Source organism: Arachis hypogaea, chromosome 15 (genome assembly GCF_003086295.3).
Source record: "Arachis hypogaea cultivar Tifrunner chromosome 15, arahy.Tifrunner.gnm2.J5K5, whole genome shotgun sequence".
Taxonomy (NCBI): domain Eukaryota; kingdom Viridiplantae; phylum Streptophyta; class Magnoliopsida; order Fabales; family Fabaceae; genus Arachis; species Arachis hypogaea.
This window is the reverse complement of record NC_092050.1, coordinates 159,322,328-159,347,920: the sequence shown is the minus strand read 5'-3', so window position 1 is coordinate 159,347,920 and position 25,593 is coordinate 159,322,328. Positions and strand designations below refer to the sequence as shown.

The 25,593-nt window shown below is 32.4% G+C and overlaps 5 protein-coding genes across 6 annotated transcripts; 3 read left to right on the top strand and 2 right to left on the bottom strand.

The window, feature by feature from the left end:
- Nucleotides 1–1,994: 1,994 nt before the first annotated feature.
- On the bottom strand, nt 1,995–4,588 carry LOC112751919 (uncharacterized). Of its 2 annotated transcripts, none has more exons than XM_029292747.2 (3): nt 4,354–4,588; nt 2,667–4,028; nt 1,995–2,278 (listed from the first exon to the last, which is right to left on the bottom strand). In XM_029292747.2, the coding sequence occupies exon 2, from the start codon at nt 3,945–3,947 to the stop codon at nt 2,667–2,669; it is 1,281 nt and encodes a 426-aa protein (XP_029148580.1). In that variant the 5' UTR covers nt 3,948–4,028; nt 4,354–4,588; the 3' UTR covers nt 1,995–2,278. The 2 variants fall into 2 exon arrangements, with proteins under 2 accessions (XP_029148580.1, XP_025657034.1); XM_025801249.3 differs by lacking the exon at nt 1,995–2,278 and adding an exon at nt 2,365–2,570.
- A 1,681-nt stretch (nt 4,589–6,269) lies between these two features.
- On the top strand, nt 6,270–10,887 carry LOC112751918 (general transcription and DNA repair factor IIH helicase subunit XPD). The gene is made up of 12 exons (XM_025801247.3): nt 6,270–6,932; nt 7,503–7,783; nt 8,108–8,190; nt 8,277–8,680; nt 8,820–9,013; nt 9,118–9,298; nt 9,402–9,526; nt 9,595–9,684; nt 9,814–9,892; nt 9,981–10,057; nt 10,240–10,348; nt 10,536–10,887. Exons 1-12 carry the CDS (start codon nt 6,399–6,401, stop codon nt 10,656–10,658), a joined length of 2,280 nt encoding a protein of 759 aa, XP_025657032.1. The 5' UTR covers nt 6,270–6,398; the 3' UTR covers nt 10,659–10,887.
- Nucleotides 10,888–11,498: 611 nt separating this feature from the next.
- Nucleotides 11,499–12,975, top strand: LOC112751917 (sm-like protein LSM3A). The gene is made up of 3 exons (XM_025801246.3): nt 11,499–11,732; nt 12,028–12,123; nt 12,511–12,975. The coding sequence occupies exons 1-3, from the start codon at nt 11,613–11,615 to the stop codon at nt 12,589–12,591; spliced, it is 297 nt and encodes a 98-aa protein (XP_025657031.1). The 5' UTR covers nt 11,499–11,612; the 3' UTR covers nt 12,592–12,975.
- On the bottom strand, nt 12,839–15,959 carry LOC112751916 (fructose-1,6-bisphosphatase, cytosolic). The gene is made up of 11 exons (XM_025801245.2): nt 15,502–15,959; nt 15,378–15,425; nt 15,198–15,272; nt 14,977–15,105; nt 14,290–14,403; nt 14,111–14,197; nt 13,872–13,942; nt 13,706–13,771; nt 13,540–13,626; nt 13,314–13,389; nt 12,839–13,176 (listed from the first exon to the last, which is right to left on the bottom strand). The coding sequence occupies exons 1-11, from the start codon at nt 15,658–15,660 to the stop codon at nt 13,069–13,071; spliced, it is 1,020 nt and encodes a 339-aa protein (XP_025657030.1). The 5' UTR covers nt 15,661–15,959; the 3' UTR covers nt 12,839–13,068.
- Nucleotides 15,960–18,282: 2,323 nt separating this feature from the next.
- On the top strand, nt 18,283–19,143 carry LOC112749447 (putative F-box protein At4g22660). Its single transcript, XM_025797697.1, has one exon. The coding sequence runs from the start codon at nt 18,283–18,285 to the stop codon at nt 19,141–19,143; it is 861 nt and encodes a 286-aa protein (XP_025653482.1).
- Nucleotides 19,144–25,593: the final 6,450 nt, after the last annotated feature.

Sequence of the window (25,593 nt, the reverse complement as noted above, 5' to 3'; positions counted from 1 at the left end):
TCCTCTTTTTTTTGTTGGACTTGAACATGTTTTTTGGGCTTCTTTGGACTTAAATAGTTGAAGTACAACCTTTTGCAAAGAAAATCAATTGGACTTTGAGTTCTAAAACAGAAAAGCCCATGTATCATACATTGTTAAACCATAACCATACAATAAAAAAACAATAGAACTATGGGTTTAGGGCCCCCAAAGTCCCAAAAAAGAAAAAAGAAAAATGAGGTAAATCTCGATAAAATATTGGTGGATGACAATGAAAAAGAGAAAGAGATGAGAATTTTAGAAAAAAGGGACTAGAGTTTTTATAAACTTGAAATTAGGGTATTTTTAAAATTATAAAAATTAAAAGTATAGATAATTTTTATAAGAGTAAAGTATCGTTTTTGTCCCCAATGTTTGGGGTAAATCCTATTTGTGTCCCTAACATTTAAATCGTCCTATTTGTATCCCTAACGTTTGTAAAAGTGATTAAATGTTATCATGCTGTCAATTACACATCATGAGCGCTTTAGTTTGAATTTTAAAAATCTCTTCTTGAAGTTAGAATACAAATGTTTGGGACAGAATCGATGATCTACTCCGAAAAATAGCTCATCAAATGTTGAAACTAATTCTTACAACATTTACATAATTCACTTTTCTAGGGACATAATTGAATCTAGAGTAAAGTATCGTTTTTGTCCCCAAAATTTGGGGTAAGTCTTATTTGTGTCCCTAACGTTTAAATTGTCCTATTTGTATCCATAACGTTTATAAAAGTGATTCAATGTTATCCTACTATCAATTATACTAACAAATCAGATTATATTTTTCAATTATTCTCACTTGGATGCATTAATTCTCAATTAGGTCTCACTTGAATGTGGTCGATTTTAATATTATATCCACTATTTGTGTTTAGATTCAATTATGTCCTTAGAAAAGTAAATTATGTAAATGTTGCAGGAATTAGTTTCAACATTTGATGAACTATTTTTTGAAGTAGATCATCGATTCTATCCCAAACATTTATATTCTAACTTCAAGAAGAGGTTTTTAAAACTCAAACTAAAGCGCTCATGATGTGTAATTGACGGCAGGATAACATTGAATCACTTTTACAAACGTTAGGAATACAAATAGAACGATTTAAACGTTAGGGACACAAATAGAATTTACCCCAAACGTTGAGGACAAAAACGATACTTTACTCTTGAATCTAAACACAAATAGTGGGTATAATATTAAAATCGACCACATACAAATGAGACCTAATTAAGAATGAATACATCCAAGTGAGAATAATTGAAAAATATAGTCTGATTTGTTAGTATAATTGATAGTAGGATAACATTGAATCACTTTTATAAACGTTAAGGACACAAATAGGACGATTTAAACGTTAGGGACACAAATAGGACTTACCCCAAACGTTGGGGACAAACATGATACTTTACTCTTTTTATAATTATGATAATTGTTAATTGACACGTCAGCATTTAACTTTAACTCCAACTAACTCAATTGACAGATGGTCAATTTTGTCAAAATTAATTTTCATTTTGTGAAAATTAATTTTCTTTTAAGAGTTTTTTGTCGATAACATTTTTTAGATACCATTTTATCAGCGTCTAAATCTTTCTATTACCGAATTGGTATTTGCCTCGAAAATAGAACGCTTGGAAAGTAAACTAGTGAATTTATACTATAGCCACAATACACTCACTCTACTAAGCAAATCTATGTGCACAATCTGAATAATTCAGAAGAGTTCCAGAAGAGTAACAAATTTCAGTTGTTTAACATGAAAACATGCAGAGTGATAGGATTATTTACAAGTTAGTGGAAGTATTCTTACTCAGATCATGAAGTATAGAATCAACAACATAGGAACCACTTTCCCATAATTTTAAGTATTTGTTTCTATCTCTCTCATAATTCTTAAACAACATATATGAGAGGATCCTAATGATACTAATATATAAAGGACTGCACTGAAACGAACTTGAAGTTTAGACTTAGAATTATTAATTATTCAGCATAGCATCTCCATTAACAACAATCCATCTCAAAAGCTTAGCTTCATGAGGATCATAATGTTCAGTAATAGTTTAAACAATACTATCCTCTAAGGGCAAGATTGATTCTGAACAAGAATTACAACTAATATCCATTCATATATGTGACATTGATCAAACCAACCCAACATGCTTGATTTGGAACATTTTTCATCCCAAGTGATATTCTGAGGGATTGGCAACTTCAAACTAGGTAAAATTATTGAACTTCTTTTAGTCTTGTGCTGTTAAAGAGATGACAGGTAAGACAGTTCGGAACAACAATGATTTCAAGAATTTAAAAATGAAATGGCATGAATATGGAAACATATAGCTGCTAAGTTAACTCATTAATATTCCAAAATAAAAGAGATCTTAGATCCACCAATGTTTAAATATAGGACCATCGTCGGCAAAGCCTCCGCAGAGATCATCGTGCATCACCGACTCGAATTGTGAAGTTCCCAAATCTAATTCCAATGGCTGAGAATGATTAATTGTTTCCTAAGTTTCCCCACCAAAAATGTATACTTTCGCCTAAAACGAACCAAAGATAACTAAACTAAAAACTCGAAAGGAAGGACCTTGCATGTAAAGTAATTGCCAAAAAGCTTGTAAGTAAAATTTGCTAACCTAGTTCAAACCAGAAACCAATTCCTTTCGCTTCAGCTCTAAAGCAAGACGTTCGTTCTCAAGCTTCATCCTTTCATTCTCCAGCTTCAACTTCTCCAACTCCCGATCTTTCTTCTTACTGAACTTCTGCCACTTGAATCTCTGCTTCTCTACTTCCAACATCTCGATCTGTATCTGTAATTTCTGTTCTTCTAACTGAATTGCGCGAGACTCAACCCATTGCTTCTGTAACCATGCTGCTCTCAAGTTTTCAGGTAAAGCTTGATTTACATCTGATTGGACCATCTGTCCATGAGTGTGCAAACTTTTGTTATATTCTTGACAATTTAGAGAATTCCCAAAAGTAGAAGAATCTTCTTGGTCTTGTCCTTGTTTTAATTTCTTCATAGGTCCGACTAATGCCCCGTGGATTCCTCTGCAATCCCCATGGGAAGCATGATTCTCTTCAAATTCATCATGATCATCAGTTTCCATATCTTGATCATCTTCGTCATGATCATCTCTACTTCGGAGAGCTAGCTGCAGTGATCGTTGCAATGCAATGTCATGGGGTAAATGCAATCTATTATTATTATGGTAAGAACACATCTCCTCATAAAAAAGCTGTTTTGAGTTTAGTATTTTCCGAACATCATCCTTTTCTTTCTCAGAAAGATAGTCAATTACATCCAACAGGGCCGGATTTTCAACAACCTGACAAGAAGTACCCCTGCCAAGCATTTCATTAAGCCTTTTATAGCGTTTATTGAGATCATTGAATTTATCCTCACATTGCTGAGGGGAAACATGATAACCCCTTTCAGCCATGGCCTTGGAAATAGTCTTCCATTTGCCCTTTTTTTGAAGGACCATGAATTTTCTTCTTCCGGCACCATCAGAAGTCGAATCTTCGCCTATATATGAAACAGCTGTTATCATAAGCTTCACCATCTTATCGGTCCACTTGATCCGTTGCCAAGGCGACCCCTTCTTCGTTCTGCCTGCTTCATGATGACCCTCACCACCATCTTCAGTCAAACTCGGCTCTTCTTCATCGCTTAATGAGTTTTTGTTTCTATCTCCCTTACCAAACTCAGCCATTGACATAGTCTGATCACACATTGTAAGTGGAAAATTCGAGGACTTCCCCGAAGACCCATGGCAAGGATGATTTTGATGCTGGGTCATGGCATGCGGCGCATGCTGTGATTGGTGATGAAGCCGCATTGAAGCAGGCAAATCAAAACCACCAAAAGAAGCTCCACCTTGAACAGTACCACCCTGTGGCAAATTCCCTTCCATTGCTTCACAAAGAAACCACCCACCAGAATCAAACCAATGAACTCATTCCACCTTAAATCCTATAAATGATGTTCATCAAACCTACAGATTAAAATCAACAATCCAATTTCAATGAAATCCACCAAGGTCCAAGCAAACCCTTTTCAATCCCACCTACAATCTTCTAGAATTTCAGCTAAAAACACACCACCTAAAATCCACCCCCCATAAAAAAAAAAGGAACCCTTTTCCAAAACACCATTTCATATACCAATATTTGCAGCCAACAAGAACTTAAATTTCACAATCCAACACCAGTTCCACAAACACCCAGAAACAAAAACTAGAAGAAAATGCTGAACAAAATAATAATAACAACAGCAAGAGCAAATAAATTAAAATAAAAGGAAAAAAATAGTGCAAAAACCTTTGAGAAGATGAAGAGTGAATGTGACTGTGGAAGTCGAGGTAACTAGTTACGGAATGGAAAATCAGGTGAGAATCTGAGATGCCCAGAAGCAAAGACAGAAGCTTTTTAAGTGAAAATGAAGGCACGTGAGTGAAAAAGGGTTTAGAAAACGCATATGAGACAAGAGAGAAGCAGCCCAAGACAAAGACGGGTTTTGTGGTAAGCAAGCAAGTTCCCTAGGTAACTGTTCTGTTCTATGCCTTGTAACTTTGTAAGTTGGAACTTGGAACTATCTATCTATTAATCTATAGAAAAATTTTCAAATATAGCGGTATATTTCTATTTCAGTCATTTTTAATCGTTAATTTTAAGAAGAAATATAGGGAGCCAAATGGAATATCTGTATAATGTGTACAATTGAGATGAATGATTTCATGACATGGTATAATCATTAGTGTTACTTTTTTCTATTAGTTTAAGCTTTTGAGATGAATGGTTTCATGACATGGTATCACAGCTCTAGATTTAAAAAGTTAAGAATTCGATCCTTAGTGAACTCCAAAATCAGCTTAAGTTTTTTGGATGAGTGGTTTTATAATATGAGATGTTTATTATCATGATACTCAAATTATTCTAAATAGTATGGGTGATATTCATTTTTTAACTCATAGTCTATTGTATACATTATACAAATATTTCGTTAGCTTCCTTAACGATATTCTAATTTTAATTATAAAAAATATATATAATATACATAATTACGATTAACAGTTAAAAATTATTAACATCCGTGTGTATCTATATATTTAAAAACTTTCTTAATTTATATATGTATGTAACTATGCAAGTGAAATGAAAAACTAGTAAAGTAAATAAGGAAGGATTAATTTATGAATAGTTTTATAATTTTTTTATGTATGAAACTATGACTTTTGTTAACTTAATTTAATAGTAATTAAATTTATTTGTTATTTTATTAACATTCTCATTTTAAAAAAGTTTAATTTATACTCAATTACCTTAAAAGGTAAAATACTATAAGAAGGAATAGTTTAACTTTATTCTGAAATTGAAAAAAAAAAAAAAAAAAAAGCTAAGATGAAGAAGTAAATGACATGAATTCCTACAGAGAATTAGCTACATAAACATCATGTACAGCACAACACTTATCTTTTTAAAAAAATTAAGCCATTTTTCAAAAGTCCAATAAATGTAGCCTATTATGATGTTCATTATTATAATTAAAGAGAAATTATTTTTTCATTATTGTTTGGTAATCATTAAGTATATATTAAGTATATATGTTTTTATAATATAATGGATAAATTTATTATTTCTTCTTATTTTTTATTGATACATCAATAATTTTAATATTAAAAAAATATTTACATAAATAATACACATAACATTATTCATTACTATCAAGAAGTTGTAGCCACCACTCTCCAATAGCAGAAACCATATTGCTCCCAGAGGTGTCATTTGCATACAAGAACTTTTAGTATTACTTTCATAATAAGTCAAAGAGTTTAATTTTTATTATAAAATATTTTATACTGTCATATAAGTACAAATGTTTTTTAGATAATTATTTATATAATTAAAATAAAAAGAGTTTAATTTTTATTGTAAAATATTTTATACTATTATATAATTACAAACGTTTTTTTATATAATTATTTATAAAATTAAAATAAAAAATAATTATTTTTATTAATGTGATATTATGTAATTAGATACACGTGTAAAACAGTTTTATATATTTTAAATTAAATGGGTCACAGGTGCTAAATGGACGTGCACCATTTTACCAATATCAACAAAAACATTGGGCCTTTCATAGGCCCAATGTTTGGGCATAGGCCCATTTGACGAACCCAACCGTAAAAGGCCGTAACCCAAATAAAAACAAATGCCTGCACCGTGCAGGAACCCTGCAGCACTGCACCGGAGATGAGAAAACAGCGATTGTAGAAGCTCAAAACCTCAAAACCCATCGTCATTCTCATTTCTTCAATTTCTTCTTCTTCTTCACATTGACACAAAAACGGAAACTTTGAAGGATGAAGTTCCAAATAGAGGACGTAACAGTGTACTTCCCCTACGACAACATCTACCCGGAGCAATACGCATACATGCTTGAGCTCAAGAGAGCGCTCGACGCAAAAGGACACTGCCTCCTCGAGATGCCCACCGGCACCGGCAAAACCATCGCACTCTTATCACTAATCACCAGCTACGTCCTCTCCAAGCCCCACGCGCCTCTCAAGCTTCTCTATTGCACGCGCACCGTTCACGAGATGGAGAAGACCCTTGCTGAACTCAAGCTTCTCCATGACTACCAGATTCGCCACCTTGGTCCCGCCGCCAAGATTCTTGCGCTTGGATTGTCCTCCAGGAAGAACCTCTGTGTCAATCAGAGGGTTCTTACGGCGGAGAATAGGGATTCCGTTGATGCTGGCTGCCGGAAACTGACCGCCAGCTGGGTTAGGGCGCTTGCCGCTGAGAACACCTCCGTGCCTACCTGCGAGTTCTTCGAGCAGTACGAGAGGGCTGGCTCTGCTGCGGTGCTTCCGCCTGGTGTTTATACATTGCAGGTTCTTTTCTCTTTCCCCCTTAAAGGTTTGATTTTTGGATTTTGGATTGGCTTGTTTGTGATGTTTTGTGTTTTGAAGTGTTAGGTGTTAAATGACTGTGAAGTGTACTTAGAGGAATTTAAGTTTGGTGGGGTGAGATGATTGATTTTGAGCAGTTTTGGGATGCTGTTTCCTCTTTGAAATTTTTATTATCTAACCTTTTGTAAACTGATAAAAATTTAAATTTTGATTGGTTTTGGATATTACCTGGTGCTGAGTTTTTTATGTTGCCTGAAAAGTTGGATTTTGATCGGTATGGAGTGTTCAATGATTCTAAAATGTTCGGGTGCTAGGTGATTTTGATTGTTAAGTTCAACTTTGATCATGTTTTGATGCTTACTGATCCGTTGGCTAAAAAGAATTTGATTTTTAGTGTTGCCTATTCTTATTAATGTTCAGAATCTAAGTGGTGGCTGAGTTTAGTGAAGATTTCAATCTTTTGCATTTTCAGCTGTTTTGCAATATTGTGCTTTTTTTACTTAATTGACTTTCTGATGTGATTAATTGTGGATTTTTTCCGTGCGGTTGTAGGATCTGAGAATATTTGGGAAGGAAAAGGGGTGGTGTCCTTATTTTTTGGCACGACATATGGTGCAGTTTGCCAATGTAGTGGTGTATAGCTATCAGTATTTGCTTGATCCTAAGGTGGCTGGCATAATATCTAAGGAAATGCAGAAAGAGTCAGTTGTTGTATTTGACGAGGCTCATAATATTGATAATGTGTGTATTGAAGCACTTAGTGTGAGTGTGAGGAGGCAGACTATTGAAGGTGCTAGAAGAAATCTCCATAGAATGAGCCAGGAAATTGACAAGTATGTACTGCTTCTAATTTCTACGTTTCTCCTGCTGTCTTGTTATATGGCTCCATTGTTTTTTTACATGACAAGATGAAGGGTTTTGTTTTGGTGATTGTTCAACTTCTGAATAATAGTACAGTGTCCAAAATATTTTTCTGCTTTTCATTTGCTGGCTTGATTCATAAAAGTGAAGTATTTTGTATGCATTAAATTTTGCTATGGGTGCTTGAAATCCCTACCCCTTGCCTTCATTATTGTGCCATTGTTGCTTTAGTTGCCTTATCTAACCATAGCTGGCATTTGATATGGATTCACTTAACTATTTGAACTGGTAGGAAGGTTCAAGGCCACTGACGCCGGTAGACTCCGTGCTGAATACAACAGGCTTGTTGAGGGATTAGCACTAAGAGGAGACCTTCCAGGTATGTAGGAATGTGAGGCTTTTTATTTTCACTGTCTTAATGTCGCCACCAGTCATCACTAAACGAAACTTCTTTTCTTGGCATAGCCACGGATGCTTGGCTTGCAAATCCGGCACTGCCTGATGATATACTAAAGGAAGCTGTACCTGGAAATATACGCCGTGCTGAACATTTTATGCAAGTTTTACGTAGATTAGTTCAATATCTTGAAGGACGCTTGGAAACTGAGAATGTGGAGAAGGAAGGCCCTGTAGGCTTTGTTACCTCCATTCTTAACCATGCTGGAATTGACCAGAAAACACTGAAATTCTGTTATGACCGGCTGCATTCATTGATGATGACATTGGAAATTACAGATACTGATGAGTTCCTACATATCCAAACTATATGTGATTTTGCCACACTTGTGGGCACATATGCTCGTGGTTTTTCCATCATAATTGAACCATTTGATGAAAGAATGCCGCATATTCCGGATCCTGTATTGCAGGTTAGCAATGTTCTGATATATTTTCACCCAATTACTCCTTTTAAACCTATTAAAATTAGTACTATGTTTCGTGAGATTTATTTGGCTCTTATGTGGATCAATCACATTTTCATACTTTTGTTTATCTATGATGTTTCAGCTCTGTTGCCATGATGCTTCTCTTGCCATAAGGCCAGTGTTCGAGAGGTTTCAGTCAGTTGTGATTACATCAGGCACACTTAGCCCTATAGATCTGTATCCCCGGCTTCTGAATTTCAACCCTGTTGTTAGTCGAAGTTTTACAATGTCCTTAACAAGAGATTGTATATGCCCCATGGTTCTTACCCGTGGCAGGTATTCCTGTTATTCTAGTTTCGCTATTTAAAGAGGAGCTTGATGCATTTGTTCCTTCACCTGTTTTGTTATCTTCTTAATTGTTAATCTGGTTGTTGTTTCAGTGATCAGCTTCCAGTCAGTACCAAATTTGATATGAGAAGTGATCTGGGTGTAGTAAGGAATTATGGAAGGCTCCTGTTGGAGATGGCTTCAGTTGTTCCAGATGGGATCGTTTGCTTCTTTGTCAGCTACTCATATATGGATGGGATAGTCAATACCTGGAATGAAACTGGAATCCTGAAGGTACATGATTACTTTATTTACCTGATTTCCTCCGTCCTCTTGCTATTAATGTCCATTTAATTGTTTCGTCGATTCGTCGTTCTAAAAAGCATCTTGTTGGCAGGAAATAATGCAGCATAAGCTTGTCTTCATAGAAACCCAAGATGTAGTCGAAACCACATTAGCTCTTGACAACTATCGCAAGGCCTGTGATTGTGGAAGAGGCGCTATATTTTTTTCCGTTGCTAGGTAAGTTGTTGAAAACATACTCCGAAATCTGGTTCATCTGTGCTTATGACTGTAAGTGCTTGTTTCAGGGGAAAAGTTGCTGAAGGTATAGATTTTGATCGTCATTATGGGAGACTAGTAATCATGTTTGGTGTTCCTTTTCAGTATACATTAAGCAAGTGAGTCCTGTTTATTTAAGGTTCTGAATAAGAGTAGCTTACAACACTCGGATTTACCCTTTCTTTTTGCTTGTGGAAATTATGGAGCTTAGATTGCTTGTTTCACTTACTAGAGCACTAAACTTTCAGGATTTTGCTTGCACGCCTGGAATACCTGCGTGATACTTTTCAAATTAAGGAAGGAGATTTTCTTACTTTTGATGCCTTGGTATATTATCTCTCTCGTTCATAATTGTTGATGCTTACTGAACGTATTGAAAAACTGATCCTTGGTAACATTGTTTGCGCATGAACAGAGACAAGCTGCTCAGTGTGTGGGTCGGGTAATCCGTTCAAAGGCTGATTATGGAATGATGATTTTTGCAGACAAAAGGTTAGTATCCTTTCATCAACACGAGATCATTTGCAGAAAATGAGAGGGTTCATGTAGGTTATTCTGCAGATTAAACATAGTACCTGTGATGAATGCATCACTTACATGGTTTTGGCTTCCTTTTGATTTTCTCTTTGATAGAGTTTCGCGAGTAAATGCTTGTTGGTTATAATTGTCTGCAGATATAGTCGTCATGACAAACGCTCCAAGTTACCTAGTTGGATACTCTCTCATCTACATGATGCCCACCTAAACTTGAGCACAGACATGGCTTTGCATACGGCACGCGAGGTATGTCTTCCTTTTCATGGTCAATTTGTATTTTGAATTGTGCAGTCAAGCTGATTTTGCACCAAAGTTTACAAAAGTTCTTTGTATATCTTAGCATGATTCACAATTAGAGTTATCATACTCACAAGTGATGTAAATATCCGATAATATGATTGCGCATTGACAACTTCTGATCCGCCATATGCAGTTTCTTAGGAAAATGGCACAACCTTACGACAAGACGGGTGGCAGTACCGGCAGGAAGACACTGTTGTCTCAAGAAGACTTGGAGAAGACGGCTGATGGAAGCTTTGTTGAGTCGTTGTTTTGAGGCTTTTATTTGCTTTTTTGGCTCCCAAATTTTTTACTTTGAGTGGGGCTGGGTAGCTCTTCCCTTTGGATGTAAAGAAAGTGCATATTGGTGAAAATGGTGCCATGCAGCATGGAAGGGACCCAAAACCTTAGATTTTATGTTCTGTTGAGTCTTGTAATAGGATTATTGGAAACTAGGTAACTTTATTTACTATACATGCATTTTTACCATGAGTTCTGTTCTTTAACCCATCCTCTTATATTTACAATTGATTGAAATTTAGTTGCTTCATCTGATAATGTTCATTTGTAAATTTAAAACTTGCTTAAAACATAATGTGATTTTCAAATGTTAGGAATTGTATGAAATTTGTTTTATTGTTTTTTTTTGAAGTATATCAATAAATTAATGAATGTTGGATCAAACATTTGATTTCTTCTTTTTTCTTGAAAACAAAGAATTATAAAAGTTTTATAGAGAACTAATTGTGTATTATCACTTTAGTAAAAATAATTAATTTTTATCAATTATATTACATATACACAAAATATTAAACACATATTAAAATATAAAATATATATTAAAAATAAAATAAACAATACATATTTATACATAAATATACAATAATTAATTTTTTGTATACGGATAATATTTTTAAATTTTTATATTTACTACTTAAAAAGTAATCTAAACATATGAATCTCATCAGAAGACTGTTAAACTCTTTACACATCAAAATCAAACTAAACAAAATCTCAATACTCATAATTGTAACATAAAAAAGATCAATTGCAGCTTAAAAAAGCACAAGGCGAACATGTATGATTTATTTGTGGATTGGGCCATGGAAAATGGGCTGTTATAACATAGGCCCATTAGAATTCACAATTGTAATGGTCCTCCCTCGCTCGCTCCATTGACTGTGTGTGTGGGAGTCTCTCTGTCTTCGAAGAGAGAGAGAGAGAGAGAGCAATGGCTGCTGCAGAAGAAGAAAGCGCTGTGAAGGAGCCTTTGGATCTGATAAGGCTGAGCCTCGACGAGCGCATCTATGTCAAGCTCCGTTCCGACCGTGAACTTCGCGGCAAACTTCATGTATCTTCGTTTTCTATTCCATTACTCTCCGCACCTCTTTTCTTAGCTTCTTCTTCGCGTGCCCTACTTCACTTCAAATTTGCCTTCTTTACGATTTTAAGCTCGTAGCTTTCTGTTTGCTTTCACTGCGTTCATTCTTTTACTTGAGTAATAGCTTCACAATGATAGTCGCAACAAAAAGGGGGAACTTTTTAGGGCTTTTAAATTAGTGATTTAAAATTTCAAATATCTCGTTTTGGATATTGTTCACGTTCTCTAACTAGTCCATTTTGGGGTTGCAAACATGAATTTTCAGGCTTACGATCAGCATCTAAATATGATCCTTGGTGATGTTGAAGAAATTGTTACTACTGTTGAAATTGATGATGAAACATACGAAGAAATTGTGAGGGTAAGTAAGAAGTTGTAATCAGCAAGGTTATCGTCTGTATCAGCTCAAAACAAAACATAGAACTGTGCGTCATTACTGGAAAATTTGATTGATTACATACTACTGCTTAGTAAGAAAACATTATACTATATATTATACAAATTTAAGATATCATCAGAAACTTCGTTGAATGAAGTTTAGCTTTGGGACCATTATTGGAATGTAGAAATGTCATCAATTTGTCTAAAGCCAATTTGTTTTGCTATTATGGATTTTGTTCATATATATAGGGAATGCACAATTTCATTTCACATAAGCAAACTAATGCATGTTTTATTTATTTATTTATTTATTTATTAAGAGGTAGATGCTTTCCTCTGAATGAGTTGTTTTTGCTTGTGATTTCAGACGACAAGGCGTACTGTTCCTTTCTTGTTTGTTAGGGGAGATGGAGTAATACTGGTTTCCCCGCCGCTGAGGACTGCATGACAATTGACATGGAGAGAATCTTTGTATTCATTTTAATGAAGATTATCAATCTTGCTGAAAATGTATTAACTTGTTAAGATAGTGGTTATGATTAGATTAGCCCTTAATTGCCGTGTTTGCTAGTGGTTCATTTCTGTTTGAGACACACAGATTTTAGTTTTATTGAGCATGAGAATCACAGCATGTACATGACTAGACTCTTGGTGGCAGTCAGTGTTGTCTTTACTTCTAAGTTGCTCCATAGATATGATTCTTGATAAGTCTCATTTCTTGAAAGAGTTGATACCATTATGAGAGAAACTAGTATGCCTTAATGCTATAAGATTGAAACTATGACAGCCAGTTGAAAGAAAAGGATGCAGTTATCCTTCTTTCATTAATATCCATGTTATCTCAATCAATTTATTCTTTATTCACAATTTGTTCTAAGATGCATGGATTGAGTGCATGGCGAAAGGACACTCTTTAGGGTGATTCCTACTTGGCCTCAGCAGCATAAAGAGCTTTGATTTCCTCAACATCATCGTAGCTTCCAAGGAATATGGGAGATCTCTCATGCAACTTCTTAGGAATCAAATCAAGTGCCTGTTAACATACATAGCCAATATGTTACTTCTTTGCAAATTAACTCCTTCACAAAACCATGCAGCAAAAGTGGTGGGTGCGAGAAGAAAAAAAATATTTTTTAAAAAAGAAAAAGTTCTTAAAAACCAGTAAATTACCCGTTGTTTGCCAGTGAATGCTTGTCCCCCTGCCTGTTCCATCAAAAATGACATTGGAAATACCTCGTATAGTACACTACACACAAAACAAGCTAAATTAAGGTTCTTTCTTCATCTTGGTCTTCTTCTTCTTCGTTTGGCTCCATATATAGAACAAAAGTAAGAATATTAAATTATTAATAATGCAGGGCCAATAAAAAATTTAGTAATGCAGGGCTTGACATACCGTAGTTTTCCATTAGGACTCTTTTTATCAGCAGGGTACAAAAAGATACCTCCATATAGCAATGTTCGATGAACATCAGCTACCATACTGTTAATGTATATAAAACTATGTTGGAAGAGAAGATGAGTGGCAATGAATAATCACACATGTTGAGAAACCATGATACCTTCCAATATATCTTAGAGACTTTGGTGATGAACCATCTTTGGGGAACTTGCATCTCTCCACATAACTTAAGGAAAAACATGATTTGCAATATTGTCAAAAGTTGCAGCATAGTTTCCGAAAGGGGAAAACATTTTTACTATAAACATTACAGAATTCAAACGTACAAGGCAGTAGGACCATCCCAGTTCTTAGCATTTCCTTCATTCACTGAATAAATCTTGCCTTTCTTTGGGATCTGCAGAGTAATAGTAGTAGCTTAGCTTGCATTGCATAACGTGTTTGAAGTTTGAACAGATTGAAATTTGTATCCAAATACATTGACTAACGAATTTATAAAAAAGTAACCAACAGAAAAAAGTTAACATATTTGTCATCGATGAATGAGCAGAAATAGTAGTACTACCTTGATGTCAGGGTGAGTTAGTATGAACTCACCAAGTGATGGGTCAAGCGTGAAACCATTAACACCACTACCAGTGGTTAACACAAACTGCAAAAGTCAAAATCATCATCATATCTCAAATTTTAGAATAATCAAAGAGTTGTTTAATTAGTGATGAATTAAGTGTATGATGATCATACCGTGCAAGAGCTTCCATACATACAATAACCAGCAGCCAACATGTTCTTGCCAGGTTGCAAAACATCTTCTAGTGTTGGTTCATTCACATCGTTCACCATATAAATCCCAAATATCTACATCAAGAAAATACAAAGTTGACCACCACCTTATAAGTAACATAAAATATGTATTCTTTATTGGAATAATCATCCAACTTATCTGGTTTATTTGAGACGTTGACTTTAGAAATGAAGATATATTTGTTTCCTATCTATAAGATAAGAATATAATTATATAAGATCTGAATTATTTGACACCTTATTAAATGGTAACAAGCCTAAACCATTCAGACAATAAAAAATATAATAATTCATGTGTGCATATCCTCTGTCAATTAGCATACACATTCCGTGTGGATGCAAAGTATACTAAATTCATACGTATAAAATTGATAAAATATAGAAAAATCTAGTATATTAACCAATATTAACCAATTATAACTTTAATTTTTATGTCGAAGACAACCAATTATGTATTACCATATTAATAAAAATAATTAATATAAAAATATATTACTTAAAAAAAATTTAAATACATGAATCTACGTGTAAATGCATCAAAAATCAAACTCATCAATTATTAGCCAAATGTTATTAACACTATCTATATATGTGGAATTGCAGGTAAGAAAGGAAGATGATAGGTACGGTGCCAATTGAAACGCCACAATCAATGTTAGAGGAACCATCCAAAGGATCAAAAACGACGCAGTACTTTCCACGCAAAGAAGGCTCCACGAAGGTTGCTTCCTCGTCTTCTTCCGAAACCAATATGCTCTGTTAACGAAGAAAAAAGAACAATCGATGATGAACAGAGAGGCAAATAAATCAAATCAAATCACATGAATGAACGAACGAACGGATCTTACAGTTCGGCCACTGCTAATCAAGGCCTTGATGAAGACTTCATTGGAAAGCACATCCAGTTTCTTCTGCTCTTCACCCTTTCATGTTCAATTCAAAGCACCAAAAGAACATAAATGAAATGAAATGAAATTCAAATCGAAATGAAAACGAAATGCAAATCCAGCCAAATTTATATATATTGCCTGAACGTTAGTCTCTCCAGCAAGTCCAATGAGTTTGGCGAGACCAGCCTGCGATGAATGAAATGAAGTGAAATTACATGAAATGAAATGAAAGTGAATTAGGAAATGAATTGAATTAAGGTACCTTGTTAACAGAAGAGCAGACGAACTTGCAAGCAAGAACAATGTGACTGAGTAAGATGGTGAAATCACCGCGCGATTCAGGGTGCTTTGACTGTTCGTTAAGCACGAATCGTGTTATGGTCATCAGGTCCGTACGGTGTGCATCTGCGCTGTGGTCCATTCTCTTCAAGCTTAGTGACTCAGATTTTGATGCTGCGGTTGGGTTTTTTTGAGTTTTCAGTAATTCAAGTGACGGAAATTCAACGAAGAAGAAAAGGAGGGGTTTATCTATCTGATCCCACTTTTGACACGTGGCAACACGCGCTAACTTCCATTATACTCTTTTCGATGTGCGTGCCACTGTCAGCACTCTCTCATCCTTGCATTCCTTCGTTATCATCATATCCCTTCCTTCCTACTCAGATTTTTGGGGAAAAAAAAAATTAAATAAGAGGAATTAATTAAGTGAAGTACGTATACGATGTCACGTTTTCTAAAATTAACGAATAAGGGAAGAGAAGTTAGAGAATAGTGTTAGAAAGCTAACAAGTTTTGTGATTTGTAACCATTAGTTAGCTATTATTAATATTTTTAATAGTATAAATTTTATCTAATATTATAGAATTATTCACTTTTTTTTTAATGATTAAATACTAACTAAATTTTAATAAAAATATTGACCTCTTAAATTTTTTTAAAGTTAAATTTTAAAATAATCTCTCACATAAAAAAATCCTTATGCAATAATAATAATAATAATACAAAAACATATATTTTATATAATATTTTAAATTTAGATTTCTTTCATATATATATATATATATAGAAAGAGAGAGATCAGAGTAAAAAAAATTACCAATATACATTATTATTATTATTTGTATTAAAAAAGCTTGACAATATTAAAATATTAAAAAATGTAACTAAATATCATTTAATTTAGGAAAACTGAGTAATATTTTAAAGCTAGTTTGTTTTATTTATGTCATTTGTCTTTATAAATTTAAATTTAAAATTCGAAACATTAAAATATTTTTATCTTATTCTTATAAGATTATATAAGACTAAATCTCTATAATGGTCCTCCGGATTCAGCTCGTGTACTAATTTAGTCCTTAAGATTCTAATTGCACTGTTTATATCCTCCAGGTTGCATTCTAAACTATATAACGGTCTTTTACTAGAATTTTGGTGTGACTCAGTGACAGCTTTACTTATGTGGCACAGTCACTGCCACGTAGGACCTCATTGTGGACGGATGACGTGGATAGTTCTTTGAAATTTCCTAATTTAGTTCATGTCCTCTTTTTAAACCCTAAAACTTCGTCTGCCTCCCCTCAATATGATTCTCTCAATCAACATCTCCTTCTTCATCTCTTGTCTACACTAATAGCCGTCCCAATCAGAGAAATTGGGAGTCACGTTGCAGAAAGTTCGAACCGGTCATTGTTGACGGAGAACTGAACAAGAAGCACAACGCAAAGCAAGCATGGGCAGATTTCGGATTGGTGCGGTTGTGGTTGTCGCCTGGTGCTTAGGTGGTCAGCGACGGAGACACACTCTAACAAGTCCTTTTTTGGTTGTCCCAACTATAATGTGAGTGAAGGTAACTAATTTGTAATCCAATGCCTTGATTTTTTGCTGTGACATTAATTTATGGAGGGATGTTTGCATACAAGTGGAAAAAAATTGTATGATTTATTCGTCTGGACAGATTATGTGCAATAGGAGCTGCCTGAAAAAGTTGTTCCAGAAAATGATGTTGGTGAAAAAACAATGAACTTTGCATGGCGGGTGGACAAGATGGAAGCAGACATTAGAAATCTGAAATTCATTACTCAAGTTCTTGGGTTTGGGTTGTTGGTAGTTGTCGTTTTTATAGCAATGGTGCTATTAAAGGGCTGAGAACATGGCAATGTCTTGGTGTTAAGTTTTATTTCTTCCGTGGGTGCTTAAATTCAGGAATCGGTACAAACTTCAGAAAATTTGTAGAAGGGGTTAGCGGTGGTGATCTTTTTCTAGTAGGTAATTTTGCAGGTCTTGTGGCTGGTTCAACATTTAGTTCAGTGAACTACACAAAACACAAACAACAAATGAAAATCCAAACTCATCATCCACTAAACCTTTTTTAGAGTTATTAGTGAAGAATTAATAAAAAAGTATATTAAAGAATTAATGTTAAACTTTTTGAGAATCGTCTAGTTCAAAACAACTTGGTTGTGACAGTTCAATCTCTGAAGCTTGACCAATAGGAGCAAAATTGGTTGCAGTCAGAATATTGTTTGTAACAGTAGCAGTAGCTGTACCAGTAGCAGTTGCAGTGACCTGGGTAGTAGCTTTCTTAGGGTCTTTAGCAGACTTTGCAGCTGCAGCAGCGTAGCTGTTGGAACATATCAACAAGTAAAACCCTAACAACATATGGATTTCAACAAATTCTGAATGCATCGTGTAAGAGTAACTTAAACAATTGCCTGTCCGAAGAATGAAAAATGATCCAAAAAATTGAAAAAATAAATGACCTTCAAGCTAGATTAAAAGGTTTCTCAATCTTTGCTTCATTGGCTTCCCACAGACCTTCCACCAAATTCAGTGCAACAATGGAAATTTAGTCGATTATATAATATTAAAGTTAGAAATTTGAATTTAATTTAAAAAGAAAAAACGGTTTTAACGGCATTTCAAATTTAAATTTAAATCCCTGCGCGCGATCCCGTTATTTTTTATATAAAGGAGAGTAACACACTCATTTAACCCTACTAAAAACTCTGGAGACCAGAGCATTCTGAATTTAGCATTGCGAGATATGGCTGGAGTTGATCAATGGGCAAGCATACATCAAGATTTGTTGAACCAAATTACAAAGCGGTTCTATTCATACGAAGAATACCTTCAATTTCGATTCGTTTGCAAGCAATGGAACTTCAATCTTCCACAGAACCCCAGTGGCAACAAAGTTCCGTGGCTGCTATTGCCTATTGATACTGCTGCTGCTAAAAGATCTTCCAAAAAACCTAAGATACACGAAGGTACCATTTCAAAATTAACTGAGAGACGAACCCGTATCCTTGAAGAGGAGGAGATTTACTATCTTACAATGCCAGAGCTGCAAAACAACAAAATTTGTGGATCTTGTCATGGATGGTTAATAATCGTATTAATATACGAAGGCACCATACAAATGTTAAATCCATTTACAAAGGTTTGCGTCGATCTTCCTCCAATTTCAACTCTTCCCAATGTAATTGATATTCATGGTGACAAATGCACTCTTAATTTTGAGGATAGGGTTGACACTCTAGATACGATTTCAATGCATAAAATGAATGTTGTTTGGAAGGTTATTACGAATTCAGCACCTAACAATGATCGTTACAATGATTTTATGGCCGTGATCATATATGGACGTGGTATAAAATTGGCCTTTTACAAGCCCAATAACCCGAGATGGATCAAGTTTCCAACAAATCATAGGTCTATTGTAGATGTCATATTTTTTCAAGAGAAGATATATGCAGTGGGCTATGACTTCCAGATATATGAATTTGATACAAAGGAAAAATTAGAGCCAGTGAGAAGAATTTATGAAGGGACACCTCGTCATGGCTATGAGCCCTTAATTTTCCATTATAAATATTTGATTGGTTGTGATGATGGAAGATTATGAGAAAGTATAGGGAGCCAATGAGCTAAGCGTACAATGTGTACAATGAAGGTTTAGAAAGTATTAGAGATATGATTATTAGTGTTACATTGTACTGTCAGGTTACGCTTTTGGGATGAGTGGTTTCAGGATATGGTATTAGAGTTCCAGATTTGGAAGGTCAAGAGTTCGAACCTTGGTGAATCCAAAATTAATTTTTTATAACATGAGATGTTTATTATCCCTGGTATCCGGATGGTTATTCTGCATAGTATAGGTGATGTTCATTTTATTCATAAATCAAAGATTTAGTCCATTGTACACTTAGGCCATTGGCTCCCTAGCACTACTCGAAAATTATTGATGCTCGTACGACATATTGTTTCTAGGAAGCGAACATTGCGTCCGAATACGGAGACTATCGGATTCGATGTTTATAAATTGAATAAAAATGCAAAAGTATGGTCAAAAATATATAACTTAGAGAATTACGTATTAATAGTTGGACTCAGTTCTTCAATTCAGATATTGGCAAGCAATTGCAAAGGAAATAAGATCTATTTTAATGATAATGGATTAAATCCATCGAATGGTGTTTGGCATCATGATATTGGCATATTCAATTTGGAAGATGGTAGCTGTAAAAGAGCATTATCAGCTCTTAATTTTTTTTGTTCTCCTATTTGGATATTACCCTAGCTTAATTTTTTTTTTCTGGACTTTTTATTTGTACTTTTGGATCTGGGCATGTTTGCCTTATTTTTATTATTAGCATACAAGTTTGATATATAATGGTGAGATATATTTAATTATTTTAATTAAATATTATTTATTTGTGTGCGTATCTATACTAGAGTGAGACCCTAAAATAAAAAAATTAATGATATATTTTAATAAATATTATATTATTTAAAAATTAATTAAAATATATGTAAACTAATATATGTAAACTAAAATTAATTTTCACTGTCAGCATTCTCTCATCCTTGCGTTCTTTCGTTATCACCGTATCCCTTCCTTCTTACTCAGATTTTCGGAAAAAGAAAAATAAATAAGATGATGGTTAAACAATATATTTTAGTTTTAGGAAATCATATACAAACATTATCTAAAAATATAAGATCAAGGTCATAGTTAAAAGCTATGAAGCACGGATACTTCGCTGAGTTGTTGTGTCCGCATGTCGGACACATTTCGGACACGACACTCACTGACACTCGTCCGACACGCATGTCTGCTGTGTCCAACCGTGTCTTAATAAAAAATAAAAAATTCTTTTCCAGACACACCTAAACACACTGTTACGGCCATGGGTTCTCGCGGGTCAACCCGACCCGAGCTCCACCGGCCCGACTACACGCCTCTCAACCGACCCGGACACGCGTCCCGTATGGCTCTCTCGCAGCTATGGGACAGCGTCCTTGGGAATATGGGTCTGCCCTTCAGAGGGGCCCAATACTGACATGTATATAAGGAGAAGACTGACTCTTCTCCCAAGGTACGTCACGTCCCTACACCACCTTCATTCTGCCTGCACGTGTTCTGACAAGAGCGTCGGAGTGTCTTTGCAGATGGCACCCCCCTCACACGAAGTGCTCGGGACCTCGCGCCCTCGGACTAGAAGACCGTGACCAGACGAGCCCCTTCCTTCACCCCTGATCCTGACCTGAACCGTCTGGTAACCGATCCACCGAACATTAGCGCCGTCTGTGGGGACTCTCGTCCATGGACTATTAACGACTATTAGTCAAATCTATTAAATTATTTAACGACTTTCAACTATTAACTTTATATAAAATTAACTACATTTAAGTTTCTATCATAATAAGACGGTGTGCATTCTTTTATTCTGAGTATAATTCTCTGCTAATGCTAGGTTACTTCTTGAAAAATGGAGGAGTAACTAATGTCTTGGAGCCAATTCAGCCAAACATATTAAGAGGAAAAACAAAACTCACACTATTTGATGTAATAAAGATATTAAAGAAAGAATTGAAAGATATAGAGGTAAACGTGTCGGAATTTTCAATGGCTCTTTTTGTATACAAATCCAGACATGATCCCTTCAAATATTCTCCTCCTCTTACACACAAAATATATTATAGTACCTGAACAGAGATATTAAATCTAAAATAATTCAATCAAAATTGTTTCTCTATTCTACCTATCTTTCACATTATTAGCGACAAATTTTTTCGACGAAATAGGTTACTAATATGAAAAATACTACGTGTTTTTTAAAATTTAATTTTTGGTCTATTTTTTAAAGATTTATTATTATTTAATTAATTCAAATATTTACTTTTATATTTTAATTGTTCAAAACATTAAAAAAGTTATTTTTTTTCTTCTAAAAATTTAATAAAAAATAATATTTAAAATTGCACTGAACTAATATATACTATTGTTAGCGACGAATAATATCCGACAATAGAAGTGGTATTCCTAAGTGTCACGAATATATCTAAAATTCGTTGCTAATTAATTATAGGTGGAATGCAACATTTTGTTTCAGCCAATTAGCAACTTCTATAAAATCCCCCATTAAATTTTCGATCACTAGAATTTGAAAAAAGAAAGTCGCACACTAATTTTTCCATGCTAATTAGGTTAAATCCTTGCAAAAGTTCATTACTAATGTGAAAGATTTCAATAGCAACAACAAGTATTTAGGATGAATTAAATTTAAATCGAATTCTACATATACTTTTCTAACTTTATTTAGTCTCATCCGATTCAATTCAAATCAAAACATATTTTATAAATATCATTAATTTATTCAACTTATTAATTATGCTTTTTAGAAAGTAAATAACACGCTTACTAGATAAAGTAAAAAAAAAAATACGAAAATGTTTGGGAGACACGAATTTTTAGCCTAAAACTTCATTTATATCACTTGCATACATTATTATACATAATATATATACATATAACATATACCTTACACGCATATACAACCTTAATTTTCATTAATTGGATGAATATATATCAATATGATAATTGCCTTGAAGACTACTGGATCAATATCATTTAATTAGTATTAATAATATTTTATTTTTCTTTAAAAACTATCATACATTTATTTCTATATTGGGTATATAATTTACATTAACAGTAATAAAATCATATCCATATTTATTGTATATGTTGATTTTATTTTATAGTATATAATTTGTTCACTTTTCATGTTTTCTCCAAAATAATTTTTAACATTAAAACTCCCAAAGAGCACAAAGCATTTTTTTTTTGGTAATGCTAGATAGACAAAAAAAAAAAAACAGTCAGAACTTATCTTATTTAGCATTAATTAATTGTCGCAACAATTAATGAATGCTAAATAAGGCAAGTTATGGCTATTTTGGCTGATTTTCTTTGGTTACCAAATATTTCCGTTTTTTTTAATGGAAAAATTTTCACTCATCTCAATTTTGTAAATGTTCAATCCTTATTCACTGTATAAGACTTTTTATAAGCATTGCCTTAGTTTTATTTATTATTTTATATTTTTTAATTTTTTTCTTTTTATCACAATCTTTGTCAAGTATGAACCATCCTATTAATTTTTTCTATATTATAGCATTTGAATTTGACCATCTTATTTAAAAATTGATTCATATTTTTATATTTTATATTCTATTTTATATTTATAAAAGTCAGTTTATAAAAATATAAGTTGCACAGTGAAATTTGTAAAAATATCTTTAACTTAATATTTAATTCTACACACATAAACATTTATAATTTTATACTCATAACATTCATAATTTCATATATATAATTTTCATAGTTAATGTGTTTTTACAATTAATATTACCCAATTCAAAATGATGTATTTTTTAAATTATCTCACATATATATGTGCTAATGAGTCATGATTTCAAATTATTTTATATTTTTATTTAAATATTTATATTATACTTATTTATTGATTTTTATCTGATCAGTTAATAATTACATTTAAAATTTTATTTCATAATTTTTTTCATGTTTCATTTCTATTTTTCTTTATAACATGTAGTCTTTATGTACAATATAAATTATATAATAATTTATTAAAATATCTCTAATTTAACCTCTATAATTCAAACATATAATATCCATTAAACCTATCAATGGATACTCGCCATTATAATCATCTTAAAATGAGTTCTAAACTTCTAATACTATGAAGTGCTAATGTGATGGTTGCTACAAATTTAAAATACTAATTTTGTAGCTTTCATTATTCATGAGTGGTGCAAGCAAGATAGGTATCTATCAACTCATTGCCCTTCTATGTTCCCAAAACCAGCTATATATAGATGGGGTTTGCTACGTGTCTATATACAGTTGCCTGACTTACCAAAGAAAAAAAAAATAATTTAAAAAATATAAAAAATAATAATTTTTAAATATTTAAAATTTACCATAAAAAATAAGTTCCACAAATTTAACACCAAACTCATAAGTATAGTTATAAAAATCAAATTAAATTAACCGGTTCGACTGAAAAATGGATAAATCAAATCTTAAGTTAGTTTGATTTATTTTTTGAACCGTATAAAAAAAATCAACATAAACCGATAAAAATTAGAATAAACTAGTCAAAATTAACAAAAACCGGTATAAATCGATCTAACCGAAATAGTCTATTTGAAAAATTTTTTAAAATGTCTCCACTAGTTTCCACCCGTTTCCAGTTTTCACTTGCCACTCAACCATTATGGTTCTTAACATTATATGTAACAAATATTAATTATATAGTATACATTTAATTACATAATTTTATAAATATATAATTCAATTAAATTAAATTTGTATTCTCTATTTTTTAAATTGATTATATTTTAATTATATATCATTATTAATATAAATATAAATTTTACTAAATATTTATTAATCTGCTTGATTTATTTCAATGCTAGTATTGTGATTAAAGTTATTTGTTTTGATGTTAGTCTTAAAATTTACTGATATTATAGTTAGATGATAGGCCTTTTGAATTAATTATTATTTTTATTGTGTCAAATTAAGATATTATTGTAGTATTATTGATAAATTTTATGTTTTTTTATATTAGTTATTTTTAGAATTTGAGACTTGATTTTTCATAAAATATTAGTGAATATATATATTTTAAATTTTAATTTTAAATTTTTAATTATTTTATATTTTTTATTTATATGAGATCGATTTTACTGATTCAATTAGTAATTTATCGATTAAATTAATAAATCAGTAAGTCACCAAAAAAGAAAAAAAAATTAATAAATCAGTAAATTAATAATTTGATCGGTTCGATCACCGATTTGATTATGACAACTATGTTCATAGGCCAAAAAAAAAATTTGCCTACATATATATATGCATGGGAATGAATCTTTTCGATTGTTAAAAAATTTGAGAATAAATATGATTTTTAACTCTTTATTGTTCTCTTTTTATATTTATTTTTAGTCTTATTTATAAAATTAATAATAAAAAATTATATTCATAATTTAACTCTATTAATTGTTAAAAAAAATTGAGAGGATACATTTTATATATGCATGCATTATCATGATCTGCTGTCGTGTAAGATGGATCAAGAAACCTACGACATTGCTTGCCCAATTTGACAAGTGCCCCCAAACGCAACTACCTCCATTTATCACTATTAGAAGTTATATAGTTGGAATGAAAATTTTATATAAAATTAGAGTAGTAATTAAAAACGTTAAATATAAAATCATAAGATAATTAGTGAAATCGTATGATTTTATAAAATAATCAACTAGTTGATTTAATTAAAATTATAATATTTACAATTGTATGAGTTAAATTAAAACCCTAATTTTTTAGATATATTCATAATTAAGCACGTGTAATGTTGTGTATTATTTGTCTTCCCTATCTTTTTTCTTTTACTTTATTCATGTAAAAAATATAATAAAAAAGTGATATTATTAATTGAAATTTGAAAATGGTTAAATCTATTATATTCATTTTTTATTTACAGATAATATTTATTTTGGTCAACAAAAATTAAATGAATGAATTTATATGTTCTTTAACTTTTAAATATACTTTACCCTAAAAATTTAATTAAAAACAAAAAAAATAATTTATCCAATAAAAAATTTATTAAAAGGCTAAAATGTTGGATTTAAAATCTTTTGAAAATTAATTTAAATGTCTGTGATACATTTAATTACGGTCAATATGATCCACGTATTTCAAAGTTGATTCATGTAATTAATTGATATCTATCGAGTTTGATTTAATTAAATTCTATCAAACAATATCAGACACAATATTAAATATGTCAATTAAGTAGCCATTACAAACCAAGATAATATTTAAACAAAATGATCGAGTACTTCTAAGGTGGAAAAATTAGATAAATAAAAAAATAAAAATTAATTATTTTTAAATTAAGATAATTTAATTCACATATGATAGAAATTATTAATTTAGTATTAATTAATTACTTACTTTATATTTTATAATTCT

Bases quoted from the DNA above. Each gene is read 5' to 3' on its own strand.
- LOC112751917 (XM_025801246.3), top strand. From the start codon at position 11,613: ATGGCTGCTGCAGAAGAAGAAAGCGCTGTGAAGGAGCCTTTGGATCTG. The intron at 11,733-12,027 runs GTATCTTCGTTT...ATGAATTTTCAG, and splicing joins AACTTCGCGGCAAACTTCAT to GCTTACGATCAGCATCTAAA. The intron at 12,124-12,510 runs GTAAGTAAGAAG...TTGTGATTTCAG, and splicing joins CATACGAAGAAATTGTGAGG to ACGACAAGGCGTACTGTTCC.
- LOC112751918 (XM_025801247.3), top strand. From the start codon at position 6,399: ATGAAGTTCCAAATAGAGGACGTAACAGTGTACTTCCCCTACGACAAC. The intron at 6,933-7,502 runs GTTCTTTTCTCT...GTGCGGTTGTAG, and splicing joins CTGGTGTTTATACATTGCAG to GATCTGAGAATATTTGGGAA. The intron at 10,058-10,239 runs GTTAGTATCCTT...AATTGTCTGCAG, and splicing joins ATGATTTTTGCAGACAAAAG to ATATAGTCGTCATGACAAAC.
- LOC112749447 (XM_025797697.1), top strand. From the start codon at position 18,283: ATGGCTGGAGTTGATCAATGGGCAAGCATACATCAAGATTTGTTGAAC.
- LOC112751919 (XM_029292747.2), bottom strand. From the start codon at position 3,947: ATGGAAGGGAATTTGCCACAGGGTGGTACTGTTCAAGGTGGAGCTTCT.
- LOC112751916 (XM_025801245.2), bottom strand. From the start codon at position 15,660: ATGGACCACAGCGCAGATGCACACCGTACGGACCTGATGACCATAACA. The intron at 13,943-14,110 runs GTAGTACTACTA...ATTACTCTGCAG, and splicing joins TAACTCACCCTGACATCAAG to ATCCCAAAGAAAGGCAAGAT. The intron at 13,627-13,705 runs GTATCATGGTTT...ATACATTAACAG, and splicing joins TCTCTAAGATATATTGGAAG to TATGGTAGCTGATGTTCATC.